The 16,200-nt window shown below is 38.8% G+C and overlaps 1 protein-coding gene across 1 annotated transcript; it reads right to left on the reverse strand.

Moving 5' to 3' along the window:
• Positions 1-2,835: 2,835 nt before the first annotated feature.
• LOC107781372 (monooxygenase 1) lies at positions 2,836-7,164 on the reverse strand. The gene is made up of 6 exons (XM_016602064.2): positions 6,850-7,164; positions 6,594-6,740; positions 5,015-5,065; positions 4,771-4,942; positions 3,987-4,212; positions 2,836-3,457 (listed from the first exon to the last, which is right to left on the reverse strand). The coding sequence occupies exons 1-6, from the start codon at positions 6,936-6,938 to the stop codon at positions 2,952-2,954; spliced, it is 1,191 nt and encodes a 396-aa protein (XP_016457550.1). The 5' UTR covers positions 6,939-7,164; the 3' UTR covers positions 2,836-2,951.
• Positions 7,165-16,200: the final 9,036 nt, after the last annotated feature.

Here is a 16,200-nt window from a genome sequence, read left to right on the forward strand (position 1 = left end):
GACAAAAAGACGTTTGGTATTGCTTAATTCGTGGAAATTTATATCGAAAGATGTTTGGCGGATCTTTATCACGGTATCTCGGTCTATCACAAACAGAGTATGTGATGAGAGAAGTACATGAGGGGCATTGCGGCAATCACGCCGGAGGAAGATCATTGGTAAAGACATTAATAAGAGCAGAATATTATTGGCCAAAAATGGAAGAAGAAGCAGAAAACTTTGTAGCCAGATGCGATAAATGTCAACGATATGCCAATAATATGCATCGCCCAGCAGAACTGTTCCATTCAGTTATTTCACCATGGCCCTTCATGAAATGGGACATGGACATTGTGGGGCCGTTGCCTCAAGCTAAAGGAAAGGTACGATTTTTGTTAGTTTTGACAGATTATTTTTCGAAATGGGTAGAAGCAGGTACTTTCAAACAGGTGCGGGAAAAAACAAGTCAAGGATTTTATTTGGTGAAACATTATATGTCGATTTGGGGTTCCAAAGGAAATTGTATGTGACAATGGCCCACAGTTCATAGGCATGAAAATCACAGAATTCTTTCAAAGTTAGCAGATTAAACGGATTACATCCGCACCTTACCACCCTGTGGCCAACGGACAAGCTGAATCGACAAATAAAGTTATTATCAATAAGTTGAAGAAGAGATTAGAAGAATCAAAAGGCAAATGGCCAGAAGTATTACCAGGGGTACTATGGGCTTATCGAACGACAACAAAAACAAGTATGGGTGAGACTCCATTTTTGCCTGTATATGGTGCAGAGGCTTTGATTCCGATAGAGATAGGTGAACCAAGTACGAGATACACACATGCTACTGAGGAAGACAATAAGGAGGAGATGCGAGTAAATTTAGATTTATTAGAAAAAAGGAGAGAAGCAGCATTAATTCGAATGGCAGCCCAAAAACAGATGATTGAACGATATTACGACAAGAAAGCTAATTTGAGATACTTCAAGATTGGGGACTTCGTCCTCAAAAAGGTGTTTCGGTCAACAAAAGTGGCCAATACAGGAAAGTTGAGCCCAAATTGGGAAGGTCCATATAGAGTTCGAGGCATCGCTGGAAAAGGGGCATACACATTGGGAACCATGGATAACAAGGTGCTACCATCAAACTGGAATGCAGTTCATTTGAAGAAGTATTAATTCTAGACGAGGAAATTACCCACGGTTAGGTATCACGCAAGTTCAATTTCATTTTGTTCTTTTGAATTTTACTAACCATCTTAGATGATAGGCAAAAAACTGGCCCGTACCAAATGATGATATTAGACCCAAACGACACGCAAAATACTGAGTTGTTCCCGATCTAGGTTGCAACTTTTCTGATGGAAAAAAGGTTATGCACTCATCATCTAAATAATTATCTCCGAGTTCCGTTCGTATTTTCCTTTTTAGGGAAAGGACCAAAAGAAAGGAGTGATCCAGTGTTCGAGATTTCATACTTCAAAACTCCAACACTAGGGGCAGTGGAAGGAGAAAGTTCGTCAACGATCACAACTTTGCAAGGATCTGGTGTTGATAAAGACATGTTTAACAAAGGAAATACAGAGGAAAGGGTACAGAGATACGAAGAAGGATTAAGGTAACGGATACTGAAGGAAGAAGGCTTCAAGAAATCAAAAAGAATGAAGTATTTATAAGAAGATACAACAGTCGTTAGAAATTGGTCATTATGAAGCGTCATAATGGAACCGTCACTTTGTGACTGACGGAGCCGCAGAAAAAAACCTAAAAAGCGCTGAGAAACTGCAGATCTAATCGTAAGAAGCCACATGGCATGGGCATTAAATGAGTGGGACGTACGTCACATCGATTCTAAAGGAGACATGATGATACTCGAGAAACGGCGACAAAGAATTTCAGCCATAAAAACTTGCCACTTCCCGAATATTCAGTTAAGAATATTTAGAAAGTGGGGGACTATCTGTATTGGTGGAAAAAAGACATGACACGTGGACTGTTAGCAAGCTGACGGGGCATGATACGTGGAGCATCGATATAACGACAAGTGGCATTCTCAATTAGATGAATTAAGAATGCAGGAAAGACCCAGGAGAAACACCCACGGGGTTATGTAGAGAAAAAGATCGGGCATGACAGCTGTTAAAGAAGAAACAAGAGAGAAATGAATAAATGCTGCAAAGAATGGAAGGTACATGAACCAGAAGTAAATAAGGAAGGGGAATTAGTACCGTTATAAGGAATCTTTAATCATAAATGTATCAGTTACGGTTACGTATGGTAACATGCAATCAATATAATTAATACCATTAGTGAGCCCAAATTAAGTGCGGAAACCATTATAATTATATGCTCCTATATAAGGACAGAAATCTCATTTGTAAAGGCAGGTTACAATTATAATTGAAATACATACTACTACTCTTTGCTTTACTCTTCAAATTTTAAGCCTTGATTTTAGGAAGTGATTATCAATGCATTTCTTATTTATCTTTGTCAACCATTTCCACTCTTCGATCTATTCTTCCTAAAATTGTTGGGAAAGTGAAGTAAATCTTGGTTATCAGTAATCCGCTTTCTTCTAAATATTGACTTTGACCGAAAACTCTATTTTGGGTTAAACAATACTAGTTAAAGTTTATTATAATGGAGTTTTTGGGAATGAAAGTACATTAAATCATTTGAGAAGAAGAAGGTAGTCTATTATCTGAAGCACACTTGATATTCTATCATCATAGTGAGTCATCGTTGAGATCAAGTGAGAGTATTCTAACGCCAGACCTAATTTTCCTTAATGCTAAAGAATGCTTACTAGCCCTGCATCTCTTTTGGTTCATCATGTTTGTGGCAATGCAATAGTAAATGGATTGAAAAAGAGGAGAAATTTTTGACAGTATGATTACAAACACATGATGTTTATCAACAAAAGATTACAAAAGCAGATCCTAGCAAACATATCAAAGAAGTACTGGCACTCAGAGATGACCACAGTCATATTCAACATGAGCACTTGGGTTTCTGAAGAAAAGAGCCATCACAGCTATGACAAAAAATTTTGTCAGCAATGGTGTATTCTCAACAAGAAGTGCAGTTAGATATGATTGTGTTGCCAGTTTTACCACCCTCATTCTCCTCTCTTTTACATACTGATCTAGTGCCTCTCCAACTTTTTCATGATCAAAACCTCCCTTTATTGTCTTTGCCAAGTTTCTTGCAAGAACCACTGCATCTTCTATTCCTGCTGAACCTCCCTGGCCAAGAAATGGACCCATTACATGCATTGCATCTCCAGCAACCGTTACTGTCTTTTCGCGAAAATTTCCAAGCATCAAGTCCCATGGTGCGCGATATCTCAAGTGAGTGAAAGACAGAGAATCCAGGTCACATTCCTCTATCATTTCTTGTACATCAACTGGATGACCACTTGTTGCCTCCAGGGCTCTTTGTTTGATAAGTTCTGGATCATGTGGAAATGTGGTATCTGAAAAGTGCACATTGTAAACATTTGTAACTAGTGTTTGATTTATGCATCACGCAATAAAATGTACATAACCAATCAGACAATATAGAGAAGAAGAAAGATTGACACAAGATTTATGAAGTATAGCAGATATGCCTATTAACTTTGCCTACCAGTCTGTTGTAAATAAAAGAATAGTTCCATAGGAATCTTGAAACTGTATAAATATGATAAGAATGGAAATAGAGACCCTAGTCACAATCTTTATATCTGGTTTACTCGTAAGTTCCTATTGGATAAACTGCGAATGGGAGAATCATTACACATACTTTTTCGTTTTACGACTCATAGCTCTTCCTTAACCAGGCTTGGGCAGAGTAGCAGAGCAAAATATTAGTAGCATACATTTTCAAACAAGATAAAAAATATTTCCACTATGGGCTCACGAAAACTATCAAAATTCAACTCACATTAACATGTTGCATCAATTTGATTAACTTTGTATTTTGCCAACTAAGTTGTATTTTATAAGTAGTAGGATCGGAATTACCTGTGCCCTGTTGAACACCAATAAACCAATGGACCAGCTTATCAGTGATTGGTAGTCTCCCAACTGCAATTTTGCCACTTATGAGGCGGACAAATTCGAGAGGAAATGAGTGACCATTTGGATAACTCGTTAAACCCCTAATTGCAGAGATGCGAAAAGTTCTGGTAGGCTTTACCCCAAGGAAACTTGACACTATTGACCTCGATCCATCACACCCGATTAAAATCTGCAATGATCATTCAAGTGAAAGAAATACACTTAATTCTGGATGTGGTCATGAAAGTTTCTAACATTTAACTCTTAACTGTTTTGTGTCAAGGACAAGAAAATAAATATAAGAGTTCAATTCAGACTTTTGTAATGCTCAATTCTCCGATGACACTCAACACTGATTAATTCATAAAATCTATATATTCAAATGCATATATTAATGGATATCGACGAGCCAAGAATTCTAACAAAGAGATACAAAAATATGTGAGTGTCACGACCTAAAGCATTTTCTTAAGCCACCTACCACTACATTAGAAGTTTCTATTGTATCAGAGATTCAACATTATATATATACACACAGAAGAGGAACCTTTTATATTTAACCTATATGTAGAGTATAATTTTTCGACAAAAGGGATTAAACTGAACTCATTTCAGACCATGCAATTCTGCCCCTGATGATAACGTACAGATATTAATACAGCACCCTTTGGCATTAAACACTTTCAGGTGGTATACTTTATATTCAAATATGAACTAGAGGAAAGAGCAAGAAAGAAAAAGTAGGTACCTTGGCGCCACTACGCTTTCCATTAGAAAGTAGAATACATGGTAATGAAGTGAGACGATCCATTTCCACTGACACAATTTCACATCCAAAACGTATAGCCTTCGGAGGTAAAGCATCAGCAAATGTTTCGACTATATCGCTCCTTTTCAGACAGCGAACCTCCCCAATGTTCCTTTTCATACAATGGTAAATGTTTACTTTCTGTTCTTTCAAGTGTAGAAAAAGATCTCAGTTTTTTACTTACTTGTTTGGTGTGTATTGTTCTTTGCCCTTGTCGATCCATGTCATTCGAGTCCTGTTTTGGAGTGATGATACTATCAAGTTAACAGGAATACAAGGAGTTGCAAGTACGTTAAATGTACAGCAATCTAACATGGTTCTACCAAAGGGAAAATCAAAATGGGCTTTCGATTGTCCTAGATGGAGGGAAATCTATTAACACGATTTAACTTGTAGGCACTCACCGTACAAAAATCTTTTGCTCTACCATTATAGTTTTACCAGTTGTAACATGCAGATCACTTACAACCATTTCAAGTTTACTAATTTATGTTTGTAACAAAAAGTTCTAAGTACTACATAATTGGCATTTGAGTAATCTAATATTCCTTCCGTTTCAATTTAGATGAGTTACTTTGATTCGGCACGGAATTTAAGAAAAAAAAAAGACTTTTGAAATTTGTGGTCTTAAAAAGTTAAGGGGTAAAAGCTTTGTGGGGCCATGACATTTGTGTGGTTATAAAAGCTTCTCATTAAGGGTAAAATGGGTAAAATAAAGAGTTTAAAGTTGAATTATTTCCAAATTTAGAAATGTGTCATTTATTTTGTAACAGACTAAAAAGGAAAGTACCTCATCTAATTTGAAACGGAGGGAGTAGTATAAAACTAATTTTAGCATTCATCTTATATAAAAGTTAAACTCAAATAAAAAATAATATTTTATTTGGCCAATTTGACGACTGATGTTATGTTTAGTTTTGGTTGTCGTCTTTATTATGCTTGTATTATCTGTTAGCACGATTTTCTAGTTGTTTACTGCTACCCCTGTTGCAATATATATGGCACAGTTTGACTTGGCAAAATATTTAATAAAGAAAAATAAACTTTTGAAATATATAATCTTAAATATGTTATAATACTTGTGTGGCTATAAGACTTTTTAAATTTGTGATTTAGACATGCATAATATTTTTGTAACTATAGAATCTTGTCCTTAAAGATAAATTAGCAAAATTAAGTTAAATTATTTTTAAATTAAAAAACGTAACACTCTTTTCTAAAGAGACTAATAAGCAAAAGTGCCTTTGGTTTTAATTTTTGAAATGGAGGGAGTATAAGTCCTGGTAAGATTCTTCTCCCTAGTTGTTTGTTAATGCAGGGTCAGCAACTCTTTCAGTCAGTTAATTCAGTACTTTAAGGGATCGTTTGGTTGGTGGGATGAGGGACAATAATCACGAAATAAAATATAAGATAATTTTATCCGCATTTGGTTGCCTTTTTGAAACCGGGATAAATAATCCTGGAATAAGCTTATACAATTATTAACGTATTATCCTATCCCTCATTAAGGATGGGATAACAATCTCGAAATTAACGAATCCCCGTATAAAACACTAAAAGGACATCCGGTAGTGTAAACTAACTTATCTAGTGTAAAGCAAATATCCGGTACATCTCATTTTTGGTCCAAATAAACCAATTATTATTTAATCTCGTATTATAATAATCGGAATAATTTATTTCTCAACCAAACTAATAGTATACGTAAAATAAAATCAAATGGGGCAAGTGGGTCATTAGAAAAGGATAAACAAAAAGCTTACCCTTGAAGAGGAAGAGCAGTAGATCTTAGGTGAGAACCGACACCAAGCTGATCCAATGCCCTCCATCCATTAGGCAATACACCTATTGCTGCTCCTGCTGCTCTTAGCGTTTCTGATTTCTCTAACACAACACTCTTTAGCCCTTTCCTGCATTTAGTTATACATATGTTTTCTTTCTTAAGTAAACTGCTTGATCTTTGCTAAAACTTAACTAGTCCACATATAGAAAGAAGAAGAGGAAGAAAAAGAAAAGTACTTGTGCAAAGCAAGGGCTGTGGCAAGGCCGCAAAGGCCACCACCCACTATGACTATCTCGTGCATCTCTTCACAACCAGCTGACTCCATCTTCTCCCTCTCTCTCTCTTTCACTTAGTAATATCTAGTATGATTTTGTGACTTCTGAGTAGAAGTGAAAGATTCGATCTATATATATACAAATAAAATAGAGGGTACTTTAAGTAAGACAAATGGAGTAGTAAAGAAAAAGTATAGTTGACCCAAAAAAAAAGGTATTGTTTTCCAAGAAAGGCTGAATTCCTTTGCAAGGAAAAAGTTTGACCACAAACATAACTTATTCCTATCTCCGTCTGACCCAAATAACATGACATCAACTTTTAGGGTGTGAATGGAAGATTGAATCACTTCTTCGTTCTATTCCGGCTATTCCTTTTCTGTCCGTGCCAAAGAAAAATATTTTTCATACAAAATATTTTTTATGCAAAATATTTTCATAAAAAATAAATGAATTTATCACTTATTTTTCTCTGTTTGATTGGTGAGTATAAATTTTTTTCCAGAAAATATTTCTTAGTGTTTGGTTAGAGAGTAAAAAATATTTTTTAGAAAAATAATTTTTTATGTTATTCTCCTCACCCCCTTTCCCCCAAGTCCTCATGTTTCCTTGCTCTCTCTCCCCCTCCAAATACCTAACGTTTTCAAGACTCTCTGGACTCTATTTTTTTCAAAAATTTAATTATTATTCTAAAAATTCACACAAACCTAAAGGAACAAATGTGTTGCATTATTTTTTTTACGCAAAAATAATATTGAAATTCGTGCTCCATAACTAAAAGAAAACACTATTTTTTTGGTTGAAAAGAAAGTACTATTTTTACAACATGACAATAAAGTACTCATTTTGTTTGTAATAAAAAAAAATACTTTTTTTAGATCATGAAAAAAAATACTCATTTTGTTGAAATGAAAGAGAATACTTTTCTACATTATTAAAATTGTATACAGTCGAAATAGATTTCGGCCTTCGCACGTCTGCTCGAGTTCGAATGATAGTCGATCGAAGTGAGACTTAGAGATGGTTTCCAAAGATAGAGCGAACAAGCCTCGAACCCGAGGGGCCGATCAATGTCGAGTTCAATATCGTTATCAAACTTATGAGCCGGAGACCAACCAACATCGACCCCGAATCAAGTCAAGGGTCCGAGTCAGAATCGAGCTTAAGCCAAAAATCGAGAGCTCGAGTTAAAATCGGGCTCAAGCTGAGATCAAAAGCCCGAGTCAGATCGGACTCACAGACATAAGTCGTTGCAATCTCACTAGATGGGGGAATCTTGGCAGGAATTGTGGAAAAGCTGATTTATCATGGATCTCCCATTGAGTATTTTTTAATTATATTTAAAGTAAGGTCCCTCTATTATAAAGAGGAGTTTTATCATTTCTGGAGAGGCAAATTTTTTGATATAAAGCTCACATTGTAATTCAAGCACCAGATCCTCATATATTCAAGAGTTACCATTTTTGAGCCTAATAAAAAACTGATCCATCTTGTTTAGTCCTAAAAATCCTCTTCTTTATAACTTTGTCCATTTTACATTCTTTGTAGTCCATATTTGATATTCTCTTTTATCCTTACGATTTGTATTGAGCTTTATCACATATCTTTAGAACTACGTATAAATTCAACTCTATCCTTTTATCGGGTAAATAAAAATAAAATACTCTTTTTGTTGAAACGAAAGCAAATACTTTTTACTACATTATTTTGTTAAAATGAAAGAAAATACTTTTTACTACATCATTTTGTTGAAATGAAAGAAAATAATTTTTCTACATCATGAAAAGAAAGTACTTTTTTGTTATAATAATAAAAAAATATTTTTTTATATCATGAAAAAAGAAAATACTCATTTGTTGAAAAGAAAAAAAAATACTTTGTCTATAAAATGAAAAGAAAGTATTATTAATAATATTTCTATTTAGGGTGGGGGTGGGGCGAGGAGATCGGAAGAGGGTGGGTTTGTGAGGGGTTGGTGGGGATGGGGAATAAGGTGGGGAAGATTAAAAAAGAGTTTTGGAAAATATTTTTTCTTATCTTGATGGAGAAAACATTTTCCTCAAATTGAAATCGGAGGAAAATGAGTTCACGAGGAAAATATTTTCCAAAATATTTAAGCCAACCAAATATGAAAAAATTAAAAAATAAAAATATTTTCATTCATACCAAGCACACCCTTAATAACACCCTTTTCGCCATGAAAACTTGAAAGAAAAAAAAAATGAAGTGCGTAAGATTTTTGTGGAATTTTCCTTTTTCATTTTGTGAACAGTTTCTCTTTTTCTTTTTTGCTAAAAGTAGTTTGGGAATATTCACAAAACTTTAAGCTTTGCAAATATGTATTTAAGTACCAAATTTATTGTATCACGTACATGCTGTATGTGGTAAGATTCAATACTTGCACTTGTACAGGCCCCATGATATAATTCGAGTGAATGGCAATCAGTTAGCTCTTAGTATATCATTTACAAGGTAGCACAAGTAAATTTCCATTTTAAGCACTAACTGGTAATATGATAAAAATAATAAATAAATATAATAAAAAGTTAAATTATTATCCGATGGTAAAAAATTCTCTATAATATCCGTATATATAGCGAAAAGAATAATGTGAGCACTTGGGTTGGTTGATCCATTGCGTCACTGTGTTCCAATGCTATCTAAATCGTCTTGGCGTTCTCTCGAGATATACGAAAATGTCTTATCTCCTAGTATACAAATATTGCTGACCTCGAAGCTATCTCCTATCTTAAGCCGTCGTAATAAAGTCTAAATACATAAACGTTCCCTTGTCGCCAACTATTCATTAAACACTTCAATTAAGTCTATTTTCAGTCAGACACTTCATTCATTACAAAAATGATCAACTAAACATCTAATTCTCACACTTCTTTCTCCTCCAATTTTCTCCTCCACCATCTGACACCATCCTCTACCCTAAATCATCTCTGCTACTATTGTTTACCCGAAAAATCGAATAATGTTAAATTTATATATGGTTCTAAGGATACGTAATACCCTTTGATATAAAGATAACAATACAAGTATTTTGATTATGAGAATGAGGATGATGAACAGAAAGAATGAATAAGATGAAGTAAAACAAGCATAAGGAGATATCTTTATATATGAGAAAAGATCTTTTTGTTCCAATCTATTCCGTATTCTCATAGCTTACAAGAATCCCCCTTTATAGTAGAGGGTCCTTACTTTATTTATAACAAAAAAATAATAAAAGAAAGCATATAGTGGAGGACCCATGATGATTTGCCCCTTCTTTGATTCCCGCCAAGATTCTCTCTCTTGATACAGTTGCAACGGCTATTGTCTGTGAGCTCGATACTGGCTCAAACTCGTTATTGGGTCGAGCCCTTCGGTCTTGGCTCGAGTTCGACCTTCGGGATGAGCGTTGCGCATTTCCGACCTCGAAGTAATGCCTTGCAGATCGATTTGGTAACGGGCTCGATAAGGTTATCGAGCCGACTCCTCGAGCAGCCTTCGGACTCGAGGCTCATTAGTACTGTCTTCGGAGCTCATTCCTAAAGTCTCACTCCGACTTCTTACCACTTGAACTCGATCGAACGTAGGAAGGCCGAAATCTATTTTGACTATATATAGATAGTCCCCTCGTTTCTCACGAAGGATGCGGTGAGAATCGATATGATTTTCGACGGTTCGATCGGGTTATGAGCTGACGTTTTAACAGGGATCGATTATGACGTATGTGATAGCTGTCCCATCGATTTAGCCTTTCAAGGTATTTAATGCTTGCCAGATGGCGGTCGGCCACCTCTGATATTGAACCGTCGTGATGCGAGCCTATAAACAACCCTTCCATCCAAAATTTACCACTTTTATGCATCCACTCCCCAAAATTTTCTAATCTTTCTTTCTATCTCGTCGCTTGCAGAGCCATCTACACCAGAGTTTTGGTGTCGTCAATTTTTCACTTTCCTTTGTCTTTCTTCCTCTCTTATCAATGGCCAAAACTTCGAAAATTATAGCTCAGAAGGAGAAATCTTCTTCTTCACGGCCGTCCGGCGACAAGGCGCCGGTGGAGCCGTCCACCTATGACTACGTTCCCAGCCCGTGTACTCTGAAGATCGATTTTAAGGTTGAGAATCCTTCATTTGTCCCGGGTCGATGCGAACACGTGTCGATGTATATGTGCTCTATAATGGAGGGTCATCTCGAGGCCGTTAGAAAAGATTGCAACTGGGGTTCCGAGGTTGTGTTTCAAATTACATCCCCCAAAGAGAGCGTCATCACCCATGTAGAGGGGTTTTTAAGTGTTTACACTTATCCCTTCACATTAGGTCCGGTCGACCCGGTGATCATTGATTTTTGCAAAAGATATCAGGTCACCCTCGGTCAAATTCATCCCTCTCTATGGCATATAGTAATCCTACTTCGCTTCTTCTCCATCAAAGCCGGGGGCTAGATTTTTCCCTGAATCACCTCATACGGTTGTATCGGCCTCAAATCTTTCGAGGATTAATCAGACTTCATCGTCGGGCATCGAAGGCTTTGATGTCGAGCATCGACAAAGACAAGGATCGGGGTTAGATGGGCTGTTATATTCGGGTGAGGACCCGTGACCTTATTCCGGAAGTGAAGATGTCATTCCCCGAGGAATGGAATTTCGACCGTAAGTGGTTCTCATAAGACGTTGTTTTTCGTATCCTTTCCCGATTTTTTCTGATGTCTCTTTCCAATATACAGCTGCCCCTTGGATGCCACAAGCGGTGACCGACCTCGAGGATTGGGTTCGGAAGTTAGCCTCGACTTCCTCTTATGCCGAACGCGCTTGGCGTGATTTGGAAAAAGGTAGATGGGAGGCCAAGAACCACAGTAAGGTTTTACTTCTCGTTTCCTTCGAAGTGTTCTTTGTGCTCCATTCATTACCAATTTCCTTTCATGCAGGTGCAACCAAGGACGCTGCTTTGAGGCCTTCGAGCGGTGAAGAAGGAACCAAGTCCCCGGTCCCGAAACTGGGGAAAGATAAGAAGCGAAAAGCTGCCTCTCAGTCAGAGGGCCCCAAGCCCAAAACTCGAAGGGTGAGGAGGAAGGCAATTGCTCTTCCGATTGACTCGGTCCAACGACTGAGAGAAGAAGAAGACGAAGAAGAAGAAGAAGAATCCGATCTGCGAGAGCTATCGAGGTCACCAAAGCTCTTGAGCTGATGGCGGCTGTACCGGTCGGTGTTGGCCTCGGGATCCCGAGTCTTGATCGGAACGCCCCGAGTGATTAGCTTGGGGCTATGACAGTGGGTCATTCGCCTTCCCTTCCTACCTTTTTTGGGGAGGCGTTAAAGGAAGCTCGAGAATTGAAGACCCCCGATATGGGCGGAGGCTCTAGTGCAAGGGATCCCTTTCAGGATTGCTTTACTGGAGTGGATGATGCTTCCGATATTGGGGACACTTCTCTTCTACTAGAAGAGGCCCCAACGTTTCATTACTCGAGTAATGATTTTACTATACTTGGTTTCTTTGTTCTTTTCCGAACTTGACTCGTGTTCTTTCCCTACTGTGCAGGCCATTAGTAGGTTTCGAGTCGACCTTAGCCAGTGTGAGGTCGAGCTTCAGAAGGTCTCGGGGGAGAGAGATGCCCTGCGGCTTCTTTGCAGGCAAAAGGACGAGGCTATAAAGGACCTCCAAGCGGATTTGGCTATGGCTCGTGAAGAAGAGGCCGAACTTGATAAGCAGGTGAGCCTCGTTCTGTTAAAGTATGGGTTTGACTCGACTGTGGAAGTTAACCCTTCGTTGTCTCAGCTACAGCAAAAGGTTGAAAAGATTGGGTCATTTCGGGAAGAAGTCGATCAAATCAAAGCTGAATGTAATCGGTGGAAGGAGAATATCGACCGCCTAGCTGCGGAAAAAGAGACCATTTTGACCAACTTATTATCGGCCGATGTTCATCTTCGAAACGTTAAGAAAAAGGGTTCGGCTCAAGCTAAGAGGATCGAGGAGCTTGAAGCTCGGCTTGCTGAAGCCAAGGCGGAGGTTGAGTCGTCGAAAATCTTGGCGGATAAGTCCATTGCCGTGTATCGGGCTGATGCCGAGGCTGCTCAGATGGAGGCACGAGAGGCGGCGGATACTGCCGACACTCGAGCACATTAGATTGCCGAACTTGCTAAATGTAGGTCTCGGAGGGAGACCCTCGAGGAGATACACGCTCGAGGTTTCGACCTTACTGAAGAAATAAAAAAAGCTAAAGAGCTCAAAGCTGAAGCTGAAGCCTTGGCTTCTGATGGCGATGATGATGATGATGACGGTAGAAAGAGCGGATCTGAGGATGGGGAAGAGCTTGACAGAGAAACAAACGCCCATGAGGATGATCAGGAAGCTTAGTTCATAATTGTTTACGTTTGTAATCAATCATGTATAAATTTTTGTATATAGACAACTTGGCCGATTTGTGAAGACTTTATACGTTCATTACAAATGTTTTCACAAGGATCTTAACAATTCAATCAAATTTGGACTTCGTAGTCTCTATGACTGATTGTTCGAAGTGACGTAGCCCTTAGGCTTACTAGTTGAGTCAATGATTCGAACTTGAAGAAATATAATCCATAGGCGTAATAATCGAGTGAGTGCTTGCTTGAACTCGAAATAAAAGTAGCCCGTAGGCTTTAGTCGTCGAGTGAATGATTTGAACTCGAAGTAATGTAGCCCGTGGGTGTAATGGTCGAGTGAGTGCTTGCTCAAACTCGAAATGGAAGTAGCCCGTAGGCTTTAGTCGTCGAGTGAATGATTCGAACTCGAAGTAATGTATCCTATGGGCGTAATGGTCGAATGAGTGCTTGCTTGAACTCGAAATGAAAGTAGCCCGTAGGCTTTAGTCGTTGAGTGAATGATTCAAACTCGAAGTAATGTTGCCCGTGGGCGTAATGGTTGAGTGAGTTCTTTCTCGAACTCAAAATAAAAGTAGCCCGTAGGCTTTAGTCGTCGAGTGAATGATTCAAACTTGAAGTAATGTAGCCCGTAGGCGTAATGGTCGAGTGAGTACTTGCTCGAACTCGAAATGAAAGTAGCCCGTAGGCTTTAGTCGTCGAGTGAATGATTCGAACTCGAAGTAATGTAGCCCGTGGGCGTAATGGTCGAGTGAGTGCTTGCTCGAACTCGAAATGAAAGTAGCCCGTAGGCTTTAGTCGTCGAGTGAATGATTCAAACTCGAAGTAATGTTGCCCGTGGGCGTAATGGTCGAGTTTATCTTAATTCTGATTGCATAATAAATCTCCAAATATAGGAATTTTTCTTGGATATAAGTCGTTATACATGTGTTCATGTTTCGCATCTGGGTTTGGGCCAACTATATGAGCATGGTTCGTTTTGACCATTTTAGCTCTTACAACTTTTCCTACTGGAACCCCATTGTTGCGAAATAACTTTCTTGTATCAGAACTTGATATATTTAAGGGCTAATGCCCCCCAGTATTCGAGGTCGATTGTATGGAGGCCTCGGATACTTGTTGTAAGTGCAGCACAATCATTGGTTGCCTCATTAAATACCTTGCCGAAAAACCCATTTGGGATAAAACCGGTCTAAGGGAAAAAGAGTGCAACGCGTGCTTTCAAGAGATGGGTCCATCTTAGCTCTTGTTCGGACTTCTGCAGGGGTCAGTTTTGAAATATAAATGAATATGGAAGGGTCGTGCCTTAGCAGTAGTATCGTTTTAGATGTAACACATTCCAACTGCTTGATATCTGTTTGCCGTTTATAATGTCGAGCATGTACGATCCCTTTCCGACGTTCTTGAGAACCTGATATGGTCCTTCCCAATTTGGTCCTAGTTTTCCTTCGTTCGGATTTCGGGTATTAATGGTGACTTTTCTTAACACTAAGTCCCCGGGCTTGAAATGGCGGAGCTTGGTTCTTCGGTTATAATATCTTTCGATTCGCTGCTTTTGGGCGGCCAATCGGACGAGAGCAGCTTCTCTTCTTTCGTCCGATAATTCGAGGATGCTATTCATAGCCTCGTTATTTGATTCTTCCATCGTGAATCAAAATCTGGTACTGGGTTCACCGACTTCGACTGGTATCAATGTTTTGGACCCATATACTAAGGAGAATAGGGTCGCCCCGTACTGGATTTTGACGTTGTTCGATACGCCCAAAGGACTTCGGGCAGGATTTCTCTCCATTTTCCTTTAGCATCGTTCAACCTCTTCTTTAGGTTTTGAATGATAGTTTTGTTCGTTGATTTGGCCTGTCCGTTCCCACTGGGGTGGTATGGTGTTGATAGTATCCTTCTTATTTTGTGATCTTTGAGGAAATTTGTTACTTTGCTGCCAACGAATTATTTCCCATTGTCACATACTATTTCGGCGGGTATCCCGAATCGGCATATGATATGATCCCAAATAAAGTCTATAACTTCTTTCTCTCTTATTTTCTCGAACGCCTGCGCTTCAACCTATTTAGAAAAATAGTCAGTCATAAATAAAATGAATTTGGCTTCACCTGGGATCGATGGCAGAGGGTCGACGATATCCATTCCCCATTTCATGAACGGCCATGGGGATAGGACCGAGTGAAGTTGCTCTCCGGGTTGATGGATCATTGGCGCAAACCTTTGACATTTGTCACATTTACGAACAAATTCCTTCGCATCTTTGCCCATATCAATCCAATAATACCCTACTCTGATTATTTTTCAAACTAATGTATCGGCACCGGAGTGATTCCCACAAGTGCCCTCGTGCACTTCCCGTAGGATGTAATCGGTATCTCCTGGACCCAAGCATACTGCCAACGGTCCATCGAATGTCTTTCGATATAGCGTTCTATCCGAAGCCGACATGAATCGAGCAGCTTTAGTCCGTAGGGCCCTAGAATCTTTAGGGTCCGATGGGAGCTTTCCGCTCTTTAAGTATTCAATATACTTGTTTCTCAATCCCATGTCAGGATTGTAGAATTTATCTCGACGTGACCTTCTTCGATTACCGATCTCGAAATTTGAACGGCAGTCCCCGAGCTCAAGTCATCTACCTCGACCGACGATCCCAAATTCGCAAGTGCATCAGCCTCATTATTCTGTTCTCGTGGAACATGCCGTAAAGTCCATTGTTTGAAATGGTGGAAAGTGACAAGAAGTTTGTCTAAATACCTTTGCATTCTACCTTCTCGAACTTCGAAGGTTTTGTTTACTTGACTCTCCACCAGCAAAGAGTCATAATTGGCTTCAATGACTTCTGCTCCCAAGTTTCTAGCTAGCTCGAGACCTGCAATCATGGCTTCATACTCGGCCTCGTTGTTAGTCAACATGATAGTTTTAATAGATTGCCTAATAGTGTTACCCATGGGTGGTTT

The sequence above is a fragment of the Nicotiana tabacum genome, chromosome 12 (assembly GCF_000715075.1).
Source record: "Nicotiana tabacum cultivar K326 chromosome 12, ASM71507v2, whole genome shotgun sequence".
Lineage (NCBI taxonomy): Eukaryota > Viridiplantae > Streptophyta > Magnoliopsida > Solanales > Solanaceae > Nicotiana > Nicotiana tabacum.